Source organism: Lepisosteus platostomus, chromosome 3 (assembly GCF_059453375.1).
Source record: "Lepisosteus platostomus isolate fLepPlt1 chromosome 3, fLepPlt1.hap1, whole genome shotgun sequence".
In the NCBI taxonomy this organism is placed as follows: Eukaryota; Metazoa; Chordata; class Actinopteri; order Semionotiformes; family Lepisosteidae; genus Lepisosteus; species Lepisosteus platostomus.
The window spans coordinates 22703825-22727751 of record NC_142613.1 but is presented as its reverse complement, the minus strand read 5'-3'; the positions used below and the strand labels follow the sequence as shown (position 1 = coordinate 22727751).

At 37.8% G+C, this 23927-nt stretch overlaps 2 protein-coding genes across 2 annotated transcripts; one reads left to right on the top strand and one right to left on the bottom strand.

Annotated features, from left to right (window-relative positions):
• The first annotated feature begins 2843 nt into the window (after positions 1-2843).
• Positions 2844-13348, top strand: enpp4 (ectonucleotide pyrophosphatase/phosphodiesterase 4). Its single transcript, XM_088624965.1, has 4 exons — positions 2844-3112; positions 7224-8123; positions 9396-9566; positions 10348-13348. Exons 2-4 carry the CDS (start codon positions 7277-7279, stop codon positions 10716-10718), a joined length of 1389 nt encoding a protein of 462 aa, XP_088481091.1. The 5' UTR covers positions 2844-3112; positions 7224-7276; the 3' UTR covers positions 10719-13348.
• Positions 13349-16230: 2882 nt separating this feature from the next.
• On the bottom strand, positions 16231-23110 carry enpp5 (ectonucleotide pyrophosphatase/phosphodiesterase 5). The gene is made up of 4 exons (XM_088624964.1): positions 22953-23110; positions 21304-22168; positions 20745-20921; positions 16231-19753 (listed from the first exon to the last, which is right to left on the bottom strand). Exons 2-4 carry the CDS (start codon positions 22142-22144, stop codon positions 19374-19376), a joined length of 1398 nt encoding a protein of 465 aa, XP_088481090.1. The 5' UTR covers positions 22145-22168; positions 22953-23110; the 3' UTR covers positions 16231-19373.
• Between the last annotated feature and the right edge of the window lie 817 nt (positions 23111-23927).

Genomic DNA, 23927 nt, shown 5'->3' with positions numbered 1-23927 from the left:
ATTATCTGAGTGTCTTGCAAAAATAAGAGTAAATAGAAATTTGACTTTGCTGTTCCCAATACTTTTGGAAGCCACATCAGCAGCAACAACTAGTTAAATAACATACAGCTTTAAAAAAAAGTATGACAACCAGTGTGAGAAAAAAAAAACATCAGCGTAAGCCAGTGGTAGGGGTAGAGTTTAGTAATCTGACATGTTGTGGGAAGATGTCTCTGAGTCTGGACGTTCGTGCCTTTATGCTCCTATAACACTTACCAGGGGTAAGCTAAGGTTGCTGCTGGAAGTGATACTAGTGGGGCCAGTAGGGGGTGCTCACCCTGCAGTCCTAATCCTCAAGAATAGTGATGGGGACACTATATGTAAGAAGGCACAATCCTTCAAATGAGATGTAAAATGGAGGTCCTGACTCTCTGTAGTCATTAAAAATCCCAGGGTGTTTCTTGAAAAGAGTAGGGGTGTTATGCTGGCATTCTGGCCAAATTTCCCATTGGCCTTTATCAGTCATGGCCTCCTAATAATCCCCATCTACAGTATAAATTGGCTTCATCACTCTGTTCTCCTCCACACTGACAGCTGGTTTGTGATGAACATACAGTACTGGTGCACTATGGCTGCTGTCGCATCATCCAGGTGGGTGCTGCACATTGGTATTGGTGGAGGGGAGTCCCCATTACCTGTAAAGTGCTTTGAGTGGAGTGTCCAGAAAAGTGCTATATAAGTGTAAGTGTCACAGTGAGGTGACCCCTTAAAGAAGAATTATTGCCTGCCTTGTAACAACTACTTGCCACCAAGTATTGAACATCTCTGCACAGCACCTCCGTTCCTCTGCCAAAGTCTCCCTTGGTCTGCAGTTCCTGGGACAATCTCCTCTGTAGTTTCGCCGGGTGCAGCTTGCCTTGCGCTGCTTGTCTTGTATTGAGAAGAGTGCAGGCTCCATTCAGGCTCAGATCTTTTTATCCCTTCTGTAAACCATTCCCCCCTCAGGAGTTTTCTCATTATCTCTGTCAGCGGTGGGTATGCCCAAGAGATTACCAGAAGGAAGCTTGGGTCGTTTTGAAAACTGGCAGTCCTAGGTGTCATGGACACTTATCACTTCTTTGTTTGCTTTACTGCCCCCCCCCTCTGCCCAAGTTCTGATTCAAACTGGCTCAGCAACACCTCACACCTCCATGTGTACCTAATTGTTTTCTGGATGACCTGGGTGTGACCACTGTTACTAATTGTTCCTGCTCCTGTCACGAACCACATTCCTACAAGCACCTCTCACCACCAACACCCGCGCACTAATTAATCAATTGTCATTCCTCATTCTCTTCCCTATTTATACCCTCTCACCCCACTCAGTCCCCGCTCACTATTGAGAATAACCCTTGGCTTTCTCTTGTGCGCGTAAACTACTCTCGACCTGATTTCTGGCTACCGGACCTTGTTTTCCTCCTGCTTCAACTTCGTCTAGCTCCTCGTTTTGGATTTGGATACTCTCGACCTGACTCTTGTGCTACCCGACCTAACTCTTCTACCTCGACTATGACTTTTTCCTTTGGGATTGGGACACCAATCACTAGCTACCTACAGTCTCAGTGCCGCATAGGGTCCAACCAGGTGCTCCTAACGCCATCCTTGACAGCTCCACTGTCACTTTGACACAGTCCTGACCATCAACACAAACCGATTAATCATAGCCTGTTACTGCTTCAACAGCCTACATCCTGCAACATAAGCAGTTATTATTATTATTATTATTATCATCATCATTATTACCTGTAAAATGTGGTAAGGACAGTTGAAGATAGACCAAATTCAACTGTCTGAGGAAGTAATGGCGCTGTTGTGCCTTCTTTATAACTCCAGTTACATCCTGGGACCATGTTAAGTCATTAGTAATAAAGGAACCCAAGTACTTGAAGCTGCTAACCATCTCTACAGCCACCTTATTGATGTGAATAGGGGTGTGGTCCCCGCCCTGTATTCTATAATCGATAACCAGCTCTTTAGTTGTGCTGACGTTGAGGGAGAGATTATTGTCAAGGCAATGACAATACCTCATCCCTGTAGGCTGTCTTATCATTACCGGTGATTTGGCCAATGATGGTAGTGTCATCAGCATATTTGTAGATGGAGTTGGAGCTGTGTCTGGCCACACAATTGTGGGCAAACAAGGAAAACATCACACAGCCCTGAGGGGCACCTATATTGACGGTCAGCGTGGAAGAAATCTTTCCATTGACCCTTACAGTTTGTGGTCTGCCAGTCAGGAAATCCAGAACCTAGATGCAGAGAGAGGTGCTGCTGCCCAGGTCATTAAGCTTCCTGACTAGTCAGGATGGAACTATAGTGTTAAATTCGGAGCTGTAATTAATGAATAGCATTCTGACATAAGTGTATATCCTCAAGGTCTTTCTGTCTAATATGAGTCATATATATATAAGATACATATATATATGAAATATATATATATATGATATGATACATACATATATGAAAGCCTGTTTCACTCCATTCCAGAGATGTCTGTCTTGAGCAGAACTTGTGCGCTGCTGGGATGGTATTTTAATTAAAGAAGATTTTAGAAAGTACTATTTATTATTACAAGAGGGAAGTATAACCTTCGTTATGATATACTGTATAATGTAGGACAAAATTTAGATATACAATATTAATGGTTTAGCTACTGAGAGAGTTAATCGTTTAGATGCAAGAGAATTCGGAAATATACATCAGTTTTCTCCGGGCAACCGTAACCGCCCTGTCAAAAAAAAGCCCTGGGCAAATGTTTTTCCACGTGGTACAACTTTGACTACCGCCCATCTACCCCATCCCAATAGGCTACTTGAACTGCCAATTAAAAGACGTCACCTCAGTGACTATTTTAAGGAAGTTGTGAATTGCTGAAATGAGATGAAAAAAGTTTAGTCTTTAGTTATTTTAATGTATTAAAATACTGGATTTAGATAACAGGCTTGCATTAGTGCGTATATTTGAAATTTAGATCGCCACAGCGAAAGGACAGTAGTGATCTGCTGTTATACAACACAGTCACACAGTGACATTTATTTCCGTGTAACCTTAGTTATACGTGATAACTTGTATGTATCCTGATTATATCACAACCGTGAGTACCTTGTACTTTTACTGTTTATTTGATAAAATAATGTTTTTAATTTTCAGCATTATATAATTATTGGGCTATACACTGTATCTTATCATGTTTCCGGAAGAGACGTATCATATTCCTTATTGCCCGCTGCATAATGTTAAATCTTCTCTTTCTTGAGCTTTAATTTATCATGGGCATGTACAGTCAGTAATGTGTAGCAGAAAGATTAGAACGTTTATACCGAGCAGATGTATTTACATTTTTGTATTACATTGGTAAGACACTGACTAATCAAACGTGTCTTACAGTTTATAAAGTACGACATGGAAAATGTGTGACGTCTTAGGTCTTGATTGAGGTCCTGATTTTCTTGATTCCGATTATTATTTAACAGCGCGAATAATTTGTCTGACACTGGGTTACGCAACCTACTGTATGTGTTTTAGGAGACCATGTAGGCAACAGCAATAATAATGCAAGAATGTATCCCTGATTGCAGGGATATAGGGATCAGAACTTCTAGAGGGTCTGAGAACCTCAATGTCTGTCAAAGTGTATTTAAAATTTCTTAATCTAGAATTACATTTCTGTAGACAAACGTGGGGATTACATAAATATAGATTGCAGAAAACCGTCAAAAAAGACATTTAAGAAGTTTACGGATGTTTCTGTGCCAATGCTATTATATTATTATTGTCGTTTATATACTGTATACACATCATATTTTAACTAAACATTTAAAAATGTGTTGGAAAAAATAAGCATGACTTGAAAGCCCAAATATACTAAAAAGCGATCAATACCTGGATGATGTTGTTGTTGTTCTCATAAAATTCCACTGGTACACCGATTTAAAGCCCTAAATAGATTTAGAGTTCGGGCAACTGTGGATTTGCTCCTGTTATTTCGGATCATGTTTCACAATGGTTTATGAGGAACAAACGACTGATTTTCATTTCCTGCCTCCTCGTTGGTAGTACTTTATGTGAGAAGGTGGATGAAGAGATTTTGGATTAACATATAGTAGGTTACACCTTAGTCCCTGTCAATCTTTAGTGGATTATATTTCTTCGCAGTTATACAGGATAAAACCCCATGTAGTCACGAATGATAAAAACAAAAGCATCACAACTCCTTTTAAAATGTAGTCCAGCCATTTCTCCCGTCCGTTTGTTTTTAGTTTTATTCTTCCAGTGTCATTTGGCTTCCACCTGGTTATAGGTGATTTGTAGATAGTACAGTGATTATCAGTAACCTTTTGTTTACCATACTAATCACCAGGAAAAATAAATTAAAACATGAAAGAATCCATTTATCTTGTATTTTTGTTCATGTGATACTCATTTTCATTAAGACCAAAGGTTTGGGAAATGTTTCATATTATAATGCAGTTTTCTGAATAATGTGACTGTCATGGTTATTTTCAGACTCAAAGCTTTCTTTTTGTACTGTGTTTTATGAAATAATTTGTAAAAAAATCTCTTTAACGAAAACATTTTTTTTAAAATAGACTTTTTGTCTAGCTGGATAGATTAGGTTTATTAAAACAAATGATTAAAAGATTGTTCACTCTCAGGTTGGTCAGTGAGCTTGTTTTTTGCAGCTTTAACAAATTTACTCACCCTACCATTGAGCAGAAATGGAATTTCCCAAGGAAATGTACATTAAGCAACTTGTCAGCTCATCATTAGCCACGAGTTGTCTGGTGTGGCGCTGCAGATTAATCCAATTTATCTTCTAAAAAATGTCGGTTTTAGTTCACAGATTAAATTACTGTACAGTGTTCCAATCCAAAACTGTAGTTTATTCAAAACATACTACAAATAATGGTTTACTCCAGAAACAAGTTTGCTGTTCTATCCATCCATTTCCTAACTGCTTCATTTAATTCAGTGTCGTGGGGGAACTAACAACATAACATCACTTTATTAGCCCTATACAATTTCTTGCATTAGGAACTCATCTTTTTGCATACCCCAGCTTGCTCATTCCTAATTTCTTGCATTAGGAATTCATCTTTTCGCATACCACAGCTTGCTCTACATGAGACACAGACACACAGACAGAGAGAGAAGCTTGGGGTCAGAGCACAGGGTCAGCCATTGTACAGCACCCCTGGAGCAGTTGGGGTTAAGGGCCTTGCTCAGGGGCCCAACAGAGTAGGATTCCTGTGCCAGCTGCTGGATTTGAACCAGCAACCTTCCAGCCACAGGCGCCGATCCTTAGCCACAGAGCCACCGCTCCGCTCCTTAACTATACAAGCAATGGGCAGCAGTCTATAACAAAGCAGACACACACATTCACTCCTAGGACTAGTTTTCCCAGACGCCAATTGACCTACCCTAGCAATAAACAAATTAACTTTACCTAATTAAGTATGTTTTTGGACTATACAATAAACTAGCACCTAAAGGAAACCCACGCAAGCATGGGGAGAACATACAAACTCCATGCAGATAGTACTTTAGGTCTGGAATGCTAACCACTGCACCACTGTGTTGCTGTATTTGCTGATCTAAAAAAAGATAATTTCTTCACACTAACCTCTGAACAACTGTTGTCAGTAGTCAGTTTTGACCTGAGAAATGAAGCCATTAGACATTACATTACTGAAGACATTAAATTACATTACTGAAAACAAATTAAGGACATTTCAGACATCCCCTAACTGAAATGCCCTTGATTTGTTTCATGTATCATATTTTTTATTTATTTTTTTAAATTGAAAACTACATGTATCACTTGCAGAAATCCTCACACTAAACAGATTTATGCCTGCAGATACTTTTGCAAGTGTAAAAAGCTGCAAAGGCTAAGCAAAATCTGTCCATGGGTGAGGTATAGGACGTGTTGTTAGCACTTCCAGTCTAACATGAGTTCAGCATTGCTCATAGCAGGTAATGAAAATATGCTTGGTATCTAATTGTCAGTGACCCAATCCAGGATAAGAAGGAAGTACTACACACAATACCCATACAAACCCAAGTGAAGGACCTCCTGTAACATTTGTGCACAAGAGAAATGCTTCCAGTTGTTAGAGCTTTTCTTTCACCATAATATCTAATGCAAAAAATGCTTTTTTATATTACTGTTTTTTTTTAAGTCCTGTTACCCCATCCTTAGGAAAAAAAAGGCAATAAATGTTTTAAAACCTAAGAGGAGGATATTGCAAAAATCAAGTGCTAGACCGCACATCCTGTGTGGGATGCCTGCAATATGAGAACTACATATTGAGATGGGTGCCTGGATAGGAAATTGACAGTGCAACAGAGACCTGGAGCTTGCCCTGGCGAATTAAATCATCCTCGCTTTCTTTTAAAGTGAGAGACGATTCGTTTTCAGTCTGTACATTGAACGTTTTGTTTACAACTATGTGTATTTAAGAGTTGATTGCTTTTTTAATATCCAAATTTGTGATTCGGTTTCTTAATTAAAATGTAAAATGCACTGTTAAGAGAAATGAAGTAAAATGTATTTTTACAGTTATTAGAAAACTTACTGAGTGGGATTAAAGTTACCGTGTTTTGTAGGTGTTTTAAGATGGGTGCTGGCAGAATATTAGCAGAAACAGTATCCTACTATATACTGTGCCAAAACAAAAAAAATGTCAACGCACTGTTATTCTGAAAGCTTTTTTCATGGATTTTAGTCCTGATGTTGATAAACCTGCATACAAGCTGAATGTACAGTGACTTTGTGCACTCTAACTTTGCTTTTTATTTTTATTTCTCCTTGGAATTATTGTACATTCATCAACGACAGGTGTGTAGCTCTGCATGTTTACAAAATACTTTGGTATTTACAAAATACTTGTAGTATTTAGGGTTGTAGGCATATATAAAAATCTATTCATTTAATGGACATTTTGTTTTCTAAACTGAGTACAATAGAACTATGTTTTTTTTCCCCAAAGTACAATATGACCTTTCTGTGTTATGTTATCACAGGACAAGAACATCTGAGTCATGCTAGGAAAATACATTTTTTGTTTGGTCTGGCATAGCTGAAGAATTGTTTGAGATTTATGGGAAGCACTACTATCCTATTTCCTTTACCAGTCATCACATTCTTTTTTTTATAAAGCTTTAGCTTCTGAAAGATTTATGCATATTTTCTTTAACTTTAGGGTCTAAAACCACAATAAGGACACCTCTGCAATAAAAGCCCACGTAATCCAGGATGTTGGTGGGTTTGTTGTTGTGTGTCCTGGCTGTGGAAGTTGGATTAGGCGTTTGTGAGGACACTGGGAACATGACCGCACTCCAGAACACCTCCGGCCCCCCGCTGCTGCTCGTCTCCTTTGATGGGTTCAGAGCAGACTACCTAAAGAAGTTTAACTTTCCAAACCTGCAGAAGTTCTTCTTTTCAGACGGGGTTGTCGTGGAGCAGCTCACCAATGTCTTCGTCACCAAGACCTTCCCCAACCATTACAGCATCGTCACTGGCCTCTATGCCGAAAGCCATGGAATGCTGGCTAGCACCATGTACGACCCAGTAACAAAGAAGAATTTCTCGATCGCCAATGATTCCGACCCCTTCTGGTGGAACGAAGCTACTCCTATTTGGGTGTCGGCCCAGAAGCAAGGATACAAGACCGCGGCGGCCATGTGGCCGGGGACTGATGTACCGATTCACAACATGACGTCAACATATTACCTGCGCTACGATTCCAAGGTGACGTTTCAGGAGAGAGTGGGGAACCTCACCAAAAGGCTGACCGAGGATGAGACGGTGAAGTTTGCTGTGCTGTATTGGGAGGAGCCTGATCATGCAGGCCACTTGTACGGGCCGGACAATACAACGGAGATGGGCAAGGTTTTGAAAGACGTCGATAACCTGATTGGATTCCTCGTTGACAAACTGAATCAGTCTGGACTATGGGGCAAAATGAATGTCATTATAACAAGTGACCATGGGATGACCCAGTGTTCCAAGGACAGGTTAATACACTTAGATAAGTGTATTGATAGTGCAAATTACACCAGTGTGTACCTCACTCCTGTGGCTGCCATCATACCACTGACAAGTAAGTGCCCTGTTGGAAAGTAGGACGGGGTACACCTTTGTTAACTTCTGCTGGAGGTACAAAGGGTTACAGAACAGGTATAAGCAAATAACAAGATACATAACCAGATTAAACATTGGTATATGAAGAATAGATTTAGTCCAGCCTGTGTTTAGGTGACTCCAGTTATAAGCATGAGTATTTATTTTAATTTCCAGAGAAAAATTGGTGCTTTTAGTCTTGAGGGGTCCTAAAACAGAACTGACTGGAGTCAAAATTTTTGCAGTTTGATCCAGTGCTATTGTATATTCATGCCTGCCCTTTCGTCTCCTTTCACAAATATTTACCTTTGTCAAACTAAAGCTTGAAAAGCAGACCTTTACAAAAGGAGCAGTTATACAGTATATAAGACTGTTTTGCTAGTTTTCTTAATGGAATAAAGCAAAGCTAAAGGCTGCTAAAACAAGCTACATTTCCAATTCACTTTATTTTGTGATTTAATAATTGTTCACTGTAGATCTACATTTTCACATATTCTTTGATTTTATGTAGCCTCAGGTAAGATTACTTTATTTTTATTCTTGCTCTTTAAGCAACTAGGAAAATGTTGGACTTAATCCTTTTTGAAAATTCGGAAGGTATTCAGTGCTTCAGGATGAATAGTACTCCATGAAATACCATAAAATAATTTTCCTTGCATATGCATTTTCTTTTTCAGTCCAAGAACTGGACAAACTGAACAAACAGATCGATGGAGCACAGCAATGTATCTTTGTGCTCATTTCTACCGTATGCCTATTGTATCTGTCCATCCATCAATTTTCTAACTGCAGAGGAGCCACTCTGCATGAGATGCCAGTCCATCACAGGGCACACACAGACACAAACACGCACATACTTACTCCAGGGCTAATTTTCTCCAAAAAGCCAATCAAACTGCCAGTATGTCTTTGGACTGTGGGAGGAAACCAGAGCACCTGCTGGAAACCCACATGAACACAGGGAGAACATACAGACTCCTCACAAATACCACCCCAGGTCTGGAATTGAAAAAGGGTATTAAGAATTATCCCCAAAACTCCATTATCTTGTTTAAACGTGATAAAACGATACTACAATTGCAAGTGCTTGAAACTACTGTATACAGTATTTCAACTCTGCTATTAAAGCTAAGATTTCTACTCTGAGTCACTACAGTTGTATTTGAAATGAATCTTTTAAATGTAATTGCAGTTGTATTTAAATTGACTTCATAGTTAAATATGTATTTTTTTCTTGTCTTTCGTTGGACAGATGCTACACAGGTCTACAATGCGCTGAAGGACTGTCACCCCAATATGAAAGCATACCTGCAAGCTGAAATCCCTGATAGGTTTCATTACAGGGACAATGAGAAGATCCAGCCAATTATTCTGGTGGCAGATGAAGGCTGGACGATTGTTCAGGAGGAAAGCCATCTACGATGTAAGATTCTTGTCCTTACTTTAGAATTTTAGGGTTAGTGACTGAGGTCAAGACCCTATGCTCCATAAACGTGAGATAGAAAAAATATTACACGGAATAAAATAAGAGTTCATGGCTCAGCTTAGTGTAGTATTGAAGGATTATGATAGTCAGATGTAACCTTTGATCAGGGATAATTAAGTGATTGGCAACTGGCGATTTACTCCATTAGAGATGTTCGGTTAAGAAGAGGTCCCAACCATCAGATGAGTTATTAAGGAGAGATCATGACTATTTGGCTCTTATCTCATGGCACTGCTCGTAAGAGTAAAAGTGTTACTTCTACTTAGAACATACGTTTGGCAGTTAGTCGCTTATTGAACCAAGGATATCATCAAGCCCTTTCTTAGAAGAAGCCAGGGTATTGACGTCAACAAACATGGCTGGATAGCTTTTCCATACTCTCATTTGGCTACTATGAATCACGCTGGAGGGATCCATGTTTTAGGAGTAAATTGAATGAGAGCCCATGTATATGTTAAGTGCTTTGGGATCACACAGGATATAAAATGCTATGTACAGTAAGTGCAATAATTCAGTTTGAACTTTGCTACTGGAATCGCAAAAAGCCTTCAAAATATACACAGACCCAAATTATCTGCCCATGCTGGAAGATAGCTGGTTTATATTGAATATTGAGGTGTTTAAATTACTCTATTTAGTAGCTGTGTTCTGAAATAGAAAGTGTTGTGTTCTATTACATATAGTAATTTACGTGTTTCCCCAATTTTCCTCACTACAGTGGGCGACCATGGCTATGATAATGCATTGCCTAGCATGCATCCCTTCCTGACGGCCCATGGGCCTGCCTTCAAGAAGGGCTACAGGATGTCTAGCTTGAACATCGTGGACATTTATCCTTTAATGTGCCACCTTCTGCACATGGAGAAGATGCCCAACAATGGCAGTTTCTATAATTCTCACTGCCTGCTTGTCAACGAGAGGTGCACCGATCTTCCTGAAGTCATCGGCATAGTGATCGGCGTGCTGATGGTCCTGACCACCCTGACTGGCCTATTTGTGCTGATGAAGAACAGAGCACCGTCATCCTCTCGGCCGTTTGCTCGTCTGGAGCTACAGGATGACGACGATGATGATCCACTGCTGGGGTAGGGGAGTTCAACTTTGCAGTCTGCACAACACCGCTGCACAACTGCTGTTACAGAGGAGTAAATGAGATCAGTCTGCATGGGAATATGAAAAAGAAGCTTATTTTAAATCTCAGGACATTCAGACTGCCTGCACATGGTTTTGAGCAATTAACATTTATTTTGGATATTGTTTCATAATCTAACACCTACTTAATAATTAAATTAAATATTTCCAACATTTTAATCCTTATCTGCAAGCCTTGATGGGGCCCAGAGGATATACTGTATACTGGGACTAATGGCTTTTCCTGTCCATCATCTATGCTAGGGCATGGCTTTAGCTCTACAATCCAGGACAGCATGCAGTGTTTTCAGTATAGAAGGCTACCATTGCATTTTACTTCATTAATTTAAGTGTCTGGATGTTTACACATCTACACTGCAGGGGAAAACGTTGAGGTGTAGTTGGTGTACCAGCAAACTTCATTAATAAAATCTAATGGGATTTCTTTTTGGCCCTGCGAATGGAATTTCATACTGAATGGAGGGACTGAAGGGCCCCCTTGGAATAAAAGATTTGATTATGGTTTTTTCCCACTCAACCAGAGTATGCTCTTTGCAATGGGAACTGCCAGTGGCTTAGGGAATTAAACTAGGCCTGTGAATGAGAATAGTTTTAATTCTTGAGTTGGAGGCCAATGAATTGAAGGGGTAAAGGAATGAATATTTTGGCTCACAAAGAAAGATTGGAGGAAATGTTTAAAAACATGTTTTTGCTAGATTCTCAGGAACAAGTCTACAAAAGAAGAATGTTCGAAACACCTTGTGAGGGCGGCTGTCCCTTAAAATTGATTTTCTAATGCTGTGATCCCTATTTAGTAATCAGCTATTGCTGTTGATAGAAAGAACTGTAAAGGCAAAGAGACCTCTGGCCTTTTAAAGATATTTTTATTTTAAATGCCAAATGTTTGAAAACATGAGTACGATTTAAAGAATTGTTGAGATTTAAGTACTTTTAAAGTCGGAAATTTCTTTTATGCTTCTGACCTTTAGTTGAATGCAAAGATACGGTGTACCAGAGTCTCATAAGCTTAGGGCACTTCTCTAAATAAAATTGCATGTACAATTTGTGAATTTAAACAAAGCCATCTAAAAGGAAAAGTGTAAAATGCCTTGGGATTTACTTGAGTTCACACTTGTTACAGTTGTGTATTGGCTGTTATCTGGAGCAAGTTTGCACTTACATTATTTATGTTTTATATTGCCTGCACTTAAAGTGTTGAAGGAATTAGGTCATGTTTGTGCTTTTATGTTAGACTGAATATTGACTCAATCAGTAAATGGAAAAAATAATTTTTGAAGCAATATTAAATAGGTAGTGGAGGAATTCTAGGGTTTTTGTTTTCTGGATTTACCTGGTACACATTGTAGTAATTAATGCTCACTTTAATTACTGGTTGTAAATCGTTTTTAATAGCCTTAATCGTATTGTGAAGTAGAGTACTTTATAATTTTTCCCCAACATAAATCTTTGCAAACAAAAATGTAATACCTCTTGGTTTGTAAAGAGTTTTGTGTAGGGAACATTTTGGGTTGCAAATGAACACAACCCAGATATACATATATTTTATATTAGCTCTTTTTTGTAAACATTAATCACTCTGGAATATAAAATACTGCTATGATCATCAGATTGAATTTGATTAAACATTAAATTAGTTCTAACTAATGAATTCCTTCCCTAGTGCAACTTTGGCTGAGTCCTAAAGGACTCTCTTTAATGGCATCTTGGTACATTTTCTCATTTTAAAAGGATACTTTCTTCAATATATAAATATGTGATTCCTTCACTACAACATGAATGTCTTGATGGGTGTAGACTTGTAGAGTAACGTATTTTAATGGTCGGATTGCCACAGTTCTTGATACTCTAATGCACTGAATGAAAGTTTAAAAGACCTAAAGGTGTTTTGCCCAGTAGTTAATAAAAATGTCTGTGGCGTAAGACTTTGTGAATCTGTATATTTGAATTTTCTATGCAATGTTATGTAAACAAGATCTACAGAACTTATTTAAAAAAATATTTATTTTTTTATGGGCAAAGTGTATTGTACAGGCACTAAGAGATTTATGGGATGTTCTAATACTATGCTATGACATGCCTTTTTGGAAGTATAAATTATTCTAAAATAGCAATACTTAGCTTTTCACTTTTTTATGATCTGCAGGTTTTTTCGCAAGTGTTACTAATTGCTGTGTGCCTTAAAACTCATTATTCAAATGTGTCTGTATTTCTGACCTGCTGCTAAATTATTTGTTCCTTTTATTCCCATGAAATTGATTTGCTATTCATTGCCACTTCATGCTACTGTACACTGATTATTGTGTTTCCTCTCATTGTGAAATAATGTTGTCCAGGACAGGTATCACATCAGGCATGGTCTTAATCACATAAAATTAATTTGACTAAGAAATCAAATTTTGTGTTATTAATCAGCTGCTAATTTAAAAGTACATCTAAAGCCTGCAGGGCTCTGGTGTTTGTGGTAAATTATTGCCTTTATGTTTATAGCCAGTTTTAAATAGCATGCTTTTTCTTTTGTGTGCATATAATACTGTATTTTTAAATAATAAAATACCCAGTCACAGAAACGCATTTTATCTGTTGTTAAATTAGGTACTTAAGTACTTTTGATAGATGGTATAATGCAGTTGTGGTCATGTTCAGTCTCATCTCATTGGCCAGTACTTCCTTAATATGGACGGAGCAGTGGCTCTGTGGCTAAGGAATCCAACTCCATTGGGCTCCTGAGCCCAACTGCTCCAGGGGTGCTGTGCAATGGCTGACCCTGTGCTCTGACCCAAGGCTTCTCTCTCCCTATCCGTGTGTCTCATGGAGAGCAAGCTGGGGTATCTGAAAAAGACAAATTCCTAATGCAAGAAATTGTTTATGGCTAATAAAGTGATCTTATCTTGTATGTTTTATTGAAAAGCTTGTTTGGAGAATAAAAAGTACTTGATTGAGTATTGGATTGTTTTTTTATTACTTCTGCAGAAATATAATTTTTCAAATGTTTATCCTTACTGAATTCTATTGCTGAATACTGCAAAATGCTGTTGGCACTTATTACAAATCTATTTTTCTTCTCTGTGTGATCCATAGTTTTTAAGAATAATTAAATTTCAAAGAATCAGCAAAAGCCAGCCCACAAATACAGTACATCAGAAGAAATCATAACTATTTAAGAATGTTTTATGAAAAATGAAATCTACAGGTTTTCGATATTAATCAAATGTTTTTGGCATTATTTTGATTAATTGATCATTCATTATTAACCAGAATACAGACAAGTAATTTTGGCTGTTGCATAAATACTATATCAGCACATCAGTGAGTGGGTCAATTGGGATAGCTTGTGCTGCTCAGGACAAAACATCTTTCTTGTGAGATGAGAATGATTGCCAAACCTAGGATGCAATACTCGTCAGACAAGCCCTAATGAACACTTTTGGGATGAGCTGGAATGTCGTGGTATCAAGTGATTTTCCAAGAGCACTTAATCAACCCCTTTTCTGTGTTTTATCAGAAAAGCAGAGTCTGATTTCAGCTACCTTCATTTTATTTCCCAGCAATGATTTATCACTTTACAATAAAAATGGATCCAACTATAATTTAACTATAGGAAATGAACATATAGCCTGTAGTGGTAAAGGCTTTCTTACCTAGGCTATCTTTTAAAGACCAGTGGAACAGAATGACTTATAAACAATTAAATCACTCCACACCAATGATGAAACGAAAGATTTAGTGGTTCAAACAGATTTATTTAGTTGCTCAAAAAAGTGTAATCTCATCATTGGTTAATACACATTTTCAGTGCTCAGTTTCACAAAAGCCACATTCTAAAAACAATTTGGACAACCTCCAGTACCATCAATTCAAATCATCCTAAATTTGTGGATTTTCCAAACCCTACTGTAGATATTTCTTTTGATTACTTTTAGAATTTGCCATAGTATGATGCGGTTCAAAATGCACAGTCAGAAGTGTACTTCAGTATTACAAACACATTTGCGTAAAAGAGCTTGCACCTTCACATTCAAACAAAGTGTCAGATGTTTTCACTCTACAGTCTTTCACCAGTTCAGACAGATGCTAGGACTCACTGAGTAACTTCAGAGTAGGGGACTTGACTGCACTCAAATAAAAAGCTCCCTCCTTAAGTTCATAGTCTGGTTATACCAGCTGACACTTGCCTAAATATCTCTGGCAAATTTTTTCAATCAACACAGTGGGGACCTAATTGTGCTTTTGCTCTAAAGCGGTTCTGACATCTAGTCCTGAAAGATGGCACACATTCCTCATGAGCTATATACTGTTCCCACTCAAGGCCCTCATAAACATCTCGTGAGTGAGACATTTTTGTGTAATGAGCAACTTGGGGGACACATTTTCAGATAATGTCCCCACAGACGTAACTACACCTGACAGATGATATGGGGATTTTTTTTCTAAACCAAAGAGCCTTCTTTTAAATTTAAAAGTGCCAAACAATTATTATTTTTTGGTCTTCTTTCAGCATGCCTGGAGGTTTCACTGGGGTTAGACAAGGAATAAAGCAGCATGAGGAGTTCTCACAATGATAGGAATACAAAGAAGACTCAATTCTCATCCTCCACATGAAACTCCTTTACAGAATTGACTTGACCGCCTCAGTGACCTCTCTGAACAGAAAGTATCCAGAAAACGTGGTAGCTATATGCATTTCTGTAATGTGAAGGCTTAGGGAGAAACAGGAAAATGAACCATTCAGCAGCTAATGGACAGACATCAATTATACAAGAATAATGGGGGGAGAAAGGGAAGCTGTTAAAAGTAGGTGAATTGTACTCCCAAGTCTTCTGGAGAGAAAGCTTTTCTTTTTTTAAATTTTTGTAAAAAATAAAATGTAAATTAGTTATTTTTTATACACCAGAACAAAATTAAAGTAAAATATATTCTGCTAAAATCTCATAACAGTGTACTGCACTTTCACATACTGTTGGAAGATAATTTTTTCCAACAGTCCAGTATTTTTTCCAAACTTGCAATAGTTTTTAGTGGTCTGTGCTAAAGATGAATCTATCATAAATCAAAAAAAGGTTTTACACATTTTCTAGAAAAAAAATATTTTTTTAAAGAAAGGGCATAATAGAACACGTTACTGCAAGATGCCTTCCTACAAGACAGAATAACATCTGAAAGACAGAACTATTCACATGTAATTATAATTTGAAATAATGACCAATCAGTTAATTTACATTAAACATCTTAAAAAAATATTTACAATTAACAATTAAAGACAGTTTCTTGAGAATACAAAGATAAGCACTTAACAATGGGAAACTCTACTTACTCAATTAACCACAAAAATACTTCTATGACAAAACTTACCAGAGCAAGCACATTTTTCTGGGTAAATTCTCTTACAAATCTGTGAAGTAGCAAAATGAATGTTTGTACCTATTAAGTAAGAGCCTTAGTATTTTATAACAACATTGTGCTACAGATATACAGTACTATATAATATCTATATTTTGGATGTAACTAATTGCTTCACTGAATTTAAGAATGGATATGGCTTAATCTATGATCAAATTACAGTACATTTCTCATGTGAATTACTTTATTCTAATGCTTTAAATAGGAAAGCAACAATTTCAAATGTGTAAAACTGTCAATGGAACAAATATAGATTTGCAACAGATACTGAAGGCCTGCACTTGACAGGATGAAGGCAGTGGACTGTAGTTCCCCTTTTAAGTCTCTCTGTGGGAAATCAAATGCAGGCCACTTAATGTCATTGCAAATGGCCAACATCAGTTTACATGCAGGGGGAATTATGAAGTATTCAGTAATGACGGTTTGTGCATGCATTTATAATGAATGCTTAGCTATGGTACTACAAAATCTAAATTTCATTTCAAAAAGCCCTGACATTTTTGAAAAAAGGGGGGTTTGAAAAAGTGCAGTTACTGTTCCATTCACGTGTTTTTCAGAAATATTTTTTTTCTTCTTTTAAACATATTCCCTGGTATAGGGTACCATTAGGATGACTTTCAAAATGTTTTCAGTGCAAAAAATATTCCCCACATTTCTCACTTCCAGGCTGAATTCAAAGCAGTGTTTATGTGAGGAAAAATTAATTTTCTTTCTGAAGCCTGAGATGTCTCCAGAGAAATTACTTTCAACTTTTATATATAGAAAAAGGAAAACAATGTTTCCTCTGAGGCATAAGAGCTTTGAAAATCTCTTTCTGGATATCTAATGTCTTCAAAAATAAAAAAAAGATAGTCACTTACAATTAACATAAGGCAGTTAACTACCACACAAAGTGCACTATACATTTTTCAAGTACTGGTACCATATAAAAGTAAATCACAGTGCTAATGTCAGTTTACAAAAGAATAGATGGTGCTGCTGTGTTTCTAGTTTCTAGGGGGGGTTGTTTAGCCCAAAAGAACTAGATCAAAATGCAGTCCAGATCATTTTCTTGGGACTGTTTGTAAAATGGGTCTGTGAACCTATCCGGGCACAAGATCTCCTTAATAAACACCTATCTGCTGCATAAAACTGCTGTCCACAAATACTTTGATTCAGACCAATGATATAAGCAACACTGTTCACAATGCCCAAAGACGGAACAAATTATGAAGAGACACAAACAAGAATTCTGATAGAAAAACACTAGACACTCGTTATGTACACTAAGATTTTTAGAGCTTGGTTCTCAACTTACTAAGCTATCGTGTTGTCTTTGCTGTTGGCTTCATTTGCTTATACTTGGAATTCTGTGACTTATTGAAATATATTCAGTAGTTTACTATAGACTAGTTCATTATTAGTTAATTATTATGCTGAAAGTCCTGAAACAAGCTGTTGAGCCTTTTCTAACCATAGGTGGTTATGTACCTCTCAAATTTAACAGAATACTCTCAGAATCACTCATGGCATTTCTTCTAGGAAAAATAAGGGGTCAATTTGGATGGAGGAGTGAAAAACTAGCTTTCTGGGGAAAATAATTCAGAATCTAATAATCAGAAGTTGAACTGCAGTGCAGCACATTTACTGAGAGTGCCATGCAAAGACATGTTCACATTAAAATTCAGAGCATAAATGACAACTATTATCATAAGTGATCTGGTGACTATTTTGCATTCTCCGGTCCCCTGTCCTGAATTGTTAAATACAATACAGTTATCTTAACATAGGTGGTAGGTGTAAATTTACACATGTTCACAGCACAATGGTGTCTTATATACCTATACCTATAAGCCTATCCACAGTTGCTGCATGCATCGGGACAACAGGAAGGTGTCTTTACATGGCTCTTTAACCAAAGAGACTGAATACTAACAACACTTTTTAAGATTGTCAGTGTGGCTTTATGGACATGCTGTGGACCATAAAATGTTTACACAGACCGTTCACATGTTCCGAGCTGTAGTCTGGCATAATTTGTTTGAGTTTTCTCTTGCACAAGATTCCCACTTTGAACAGCTCCTTCATCCACATTTATTTCAGGTCAATACGGCATTTGTAGTAGATTTTAATTACCCAGAACATTCTGAAGATGATGCGCCTTACTGTGGTATTTGTGGTTTTCCTGGTTAGCATTAAGACTTAGGTATTCTGCGATCCACTTAAACACAGCACTACCACCTATTCTTATTCTATGAGGAACATTTAATTTAAAACATGAAGTGCAGAGGAGAACATTAACATTCAGGCTGCTGAGAGCTCACACACTAAACTAAAGGCATGTCAGAACATTGGGACAGAATGACCAACTATTTTTTTTTTTAAATCAAGAATGCTGAAGAATAAAGAATCTCAAAATAACAGAACATATAATTTCTTTACATTTATAAATACATTAAAACAGTTAATTGAAATGTGAGAATTCATACCTTCAGAATTTAACAAACATTGAAACTGGGCGATGTCTCAACCACCTGTTTATATATACAGTGCCTTGCAAAAGTATCCAAAAGTTCCCAGACACAGGTGTATTTTTTTCTGAAATCATGTTAAACACCTCAACTGCACACATGTGGACTCCAGTCAAGTAATTATGTGACTTGGAGAAGAGAGTTGGTTACTTCAGAGGTAATTTAAGTGTGTCAAAGCAAGGGGGTGAATACTTATGCATTCAATTATTTTCTGTTTTTTATTTTTAATTAATTTAGTCAAATGTCTGGATTTTTTTCACTTCCACATTATAGAGTACTTTGTGTTGATGAGTGGCAAAAATTATCAGTTAAATACATCATGGTTCCATGCTGTAACACAATAAAATGTGAAAAAGTCCAAGGGGGGTGAATACTTTTGCTAGGCACTGTAACTAACCACTGGACCCTTGCTAAGCCAATTATGCTACACTAACAAGAAAATATAAGTCTTTAGATGGTAGTAAGTATAGGAACTGATCCTGAAGACAGTGCTACAGTTAAGACAATTAATTTGTACCACATTAAGATGCACAAAAACAAAAAGGTAAAGATGAAATCACACCACATCCAGGCACATACTGTATCTGACTCATATTGTCAACATTCACATATAACGTTACTAACATTTTAGCATGGATAGGAAAAGTGTGTTAGAGAGTTCTTGATGTAAAAACATAAAGCAACTCTAATCTTGTAGTAGGGGCTGTACAATCTCAATATTAGTGATGGGCACCACAGGTATCTGTTTTTGGGTCACCTGTTTAACAAAGATTATGAGAAAACCTACCACAAGAGCAAAACCCAAGATGGCACCCAGCAAAGAGGAGTGGGAGTCCTCAAGCTGCTGGACTGGACCTAGAGGCGAGGATTCGACGAGGAGGTCTTGCACGTGCCTGAGTGACCCGTTGTTTGGGGCTGGGGAGATCCCAAGGATATGGCACATCAGCGGGTACAGGTCCACAGACTGCATGGACTTCTTGCTGTAGTTCTTCCGGAAGGCAGGGCCATGAGCAATAAATATTGGATGCATGCTCGGCAGCATGTTGTCGTAACCATGGTTACCCACTGAGCAAGGAGATTGAAAAACAGAGGTAAATAAAGGGGATTCGGCCTAGGTGAAACCCCCTGTAAATGTTAGTCCAAACTTGAGATGAACTTGATTCCCTTTGGCCAATAACATATTTCTATTTCCGCAACTTATGATAACAATGCTAGTATAATATTAATGAAGATAAATGCAGAGAGTAGTACATTGAGAGTACACAGAGAGTAGTACTCTGAAACAATATTAATATTTTACATAAAAAGACCTATATAGTGACAACTGCGTATATATTTGACACTGATTGGGAATGTGTCAGCTTGTATTGATCACCACCAACAGAACAAAAACACAGGCATCAGAACCATTAAATAAAAGTCATTTTAATATAAACTGTGCATGGTCATACAGAGCAGGCAACCCAGGTCCTTGAATTCTACACTTGTTATTTGTTTTTCATTCAATCGCAGACATTAATGGCTTAACTGAACCAATAAAGAGGATAAGAAATTGGCTCTGTTTTCCAGGTCAGATTTAAAGGTGCCAGCACTCAAGAACCAGGGTCACCTACCCATGATGGGGTGACCTCTACATGCTGAAACTACGGATATCAAGCTGTACAGGCTGTTGTAATTTAATAACTATAAGAAATTATAGATCATTTTCAACATATTGCAGTCGGTAACTAAACACAGTCCAACAGATAAAATAAGACTTACTGATTTTATCACTTCATTACATATTTTGGCAGACATTAAATAACCACTTTAAAGTTGAATCCCTGCTACAGCTGAAATTACACACCAATGCTTCACAATGCATTTCCCTATTTAGGGAAGAACAGTCCTAAATACTTTTGTATCTCATATCTCAGCTTCCCTCAACTTCAACAGATACCAAATTAATAAACAAAAATTAGGGATCATTTTCATAAAGACAGCTCTCAAATGAATCTCAGATGGGATTCAAGAGATTAAACAAATATAGCTTAAAATGTATTAATACACTACTTACGCATAAATGTATCGCTTTTATTTCTCATAATTGTCCAGCCTTCCTTGGCTTCTGCTAAAATAGGCTGAATCCTGCTATTATACTTGTAGTAGTAGCGCTCAGGAATGCTTTCTCTCTTGTACACAGTCATGTTAGGGTGTGCTTTTTCTAAAGCTCTGTACACTTCTTCAAATCTGCCTGAATATACACAAAAACACACGTTATCAAGGAATCACAAACAACCATATAATTTCTTTTGAAAAAGCTTGAGGTTAATATTTTCCAGCATCAAGTAATTTCTCCATGAAATTTGAACAACTATTTTATTTGAATTCATATGGAACATTTAAGTTAATTAAGTTAAGTCAATACACGGAACAACAGATACCACCAGAATGACATGACTAATGTGATTGACCTATAACTAGACCTACAGTAGCTGCAGACTCTAAAAATATTACATTTTAACTACACTAAGAACAGATAATTAATAAGCAAAGCTGAACAATACAAACAATAAAACCCAATATGAAATAATAATATGAAAACAATAAAACCCGGAAACAACGTAGGGTCTTACCTTCCTTAGGCAAAATGCCAACCACAGGAGATTTGTCAATCCATGTATAAAGGTCTCTATCTACATAATTATCCAGCTCGATAACCCTGTCCAATGACATCTGTGACATCCCATGATCACTCGTGACGACAAGATTCAGTTCGTTATATAAACCACTCTTTTTCAGCTGATCTAGCAGGTATCCCAGGTTGGAATCAATTTGAGATATAACATCATTCATTTCAGGGTTTTCAGGACCCAACCGATGGCCACTCTCATCTGGTTCCTCCCAGTACAACAGGCCAAAGTTGATGGGCTCGGTGCTCGTGAACCAGCTGATCAGCTGTTGTACTCTCAGTTCAAAGGGGGTAGACTCATTGTAGAGCATGTAGTGAGTGGGATATTTCCCATGGATCTTCACATCAGAACCTGGCCACATAGCAGCACCGCTTCTGTGTCCTCCCTCTTGGTTGCTGACCCAAATTGGAACAGCTTCATCCCACCAGATGGAGTCATAAATGTCCATTCTGTCCATGGAGAAAGTTCGGTTGATGTCAGGGTCATACATTTCGTTAGCCACTATACCATGGCTTTCAGCGTGAAGGCCAGTCACGAGGGTGTAATGGTCAGGGTAGGTCTTTGTGATGTAGGCATTGTAGACGCGCTCCACCTGCACACCGCTCTTAATCAGCGAGTCGAAGTTGGGTGTTGAAACCCTGTCAAGGTAGTCCCAACGGAATCCGTCGAAAGATACCAACAGGAGTCTATTTAACTTGTCTTGGCTCAGAAACACACCAGGCAGTGAAAGTAGACCTAGAAATGTCCACAAGCACCAGCTGATCTCCAAGCTGTAGTAAGGCATTGTAATAATGGGGCTGTTTTGTTTCTGGAGGAAGGATGGAAGAGGTAAAAAGGAAGGTTAAATATGTTGAATTAAATGTTGCACTACGATATTGCATGTTCACAAAGTGATCATCTGCTTTGCATGTAACCGCATATCAGATTTGCGCCAAGTACCCTACACACCTTATTATATTTACTATCGGGAAGTTCCAAAAGCTGACTTTTCGTGGATTCAATAAATGCATTCTACGTAATAAGACAAAATGCAGTAAAATTATTTTAAAAGATTACCTCATGCTAAAAACACTGCAAAAGTAGCAGTCCTCCGGCAGATGTCATCCGATAGAAATCATTGTTTCAATTTTGAAACCACCAAATATTAAGAATTAGAATGACTTTTATATTGCGTCTTAACGTTTACAGCACTTCCGTCTTTTGCGGTTTAAAAATAACCATTCAAAAACGTTTCAGATACAGCGCAATAGGCTATACATCACACTGACTTCAGTGCGATATAGAACATCAGTCAACATTTAAAATCACACCTCACGCCATCTGAGATTTAAGAAACACAAGGTTAAGAAAACGGCCATAATACGTAGTCTTTAATTTACACGATCGCTTTATCCACCGATGGACAGAAGTTGCACATACTGTACACTGTAGAGCAATTGTTGATTGATCATTATTATTTTGTTACCCCAGAATTGGAACAATTAAATATACAGTGCTATGTAGCAGAATACTCAAAAGCGTGTGGAGCTATAGCACTCTCTCCAAGAATAATTAAAAAAAAAAGAATATTTCATAAACCTATAATCTCTCACCTTATGGGCCAAGCTCAATTCCACCAAAACAGACAGACCTCTCGCACACAGGAAGTCCCGCCCTTGTCGTTTTGGGGATAGAAGGTTAGCTAGAAGGATCTACTGAACTGTCAATCAGAAAGAGAGACAGCACAGAGGATGCTTGGATCACTTTTTGAAACAAGTGCAGCAAGTGACGCTGGGTAATGAAGTGAGGTTCTTCAAATATTACTAAAATCATCGCGGAGTAAATCTAAAGACGGTGGTGGGGGTTTGAAGAACGTACTTTTCAAGTTTTTGAAATAGAACCCAGTTTTAAAACAAAACTAACTTTTTAAAAGATCTTGTATGTATTCAGTCAAAGCTCCCGTTGTTTCTTTCAAACCACAATCTATTCTCTTTATAGCTATCAAACAGACATTCTAGTAAAGAAGTAGTTCAGGCTGGTAGCTGCGTCACCATGCGTAGGCTGCAAAGAAAATAGTAATAGGTTTATTCCATGCTGAAAAGAGAAGAAAGAAAACATTTCGGCTATGGAGCCTTCTTCAGGTGTAAGAAAGATGGGGCATTCAGTCTCTGCTGACCCATTGCTTGCTCCTTTCCAGTAAACATGTTGTTATCGCTCCTAGAAAACTCTAAACTCTAAACCCTTGCACTTGCACTTGCACTTGCACTTGCACTTGCACTTGCACTTGCACTTGCACTTGCACTTGCACTTGCTCCTTTCCACCTCTGTCTCTATACTCGATATGCTAACCAACAGCAAAGACATACACGAACAGCTGATTTTATTCTGAAATAATCAGACTCACTACAGTTAAACACAGGTGTGGGATAATTAGCTTTTTGTGGGATTTGGAAGGTAATTGGTTACACCACAGCTAATTTACAATTGTTTTATTACGGGGTGTGTACACTTATCTACCCCATTCTCAAATAAATAAATTCTAGTTAAATGTGTCTTCATTTAAAACTGTTAGATCACAAAATGTGTAA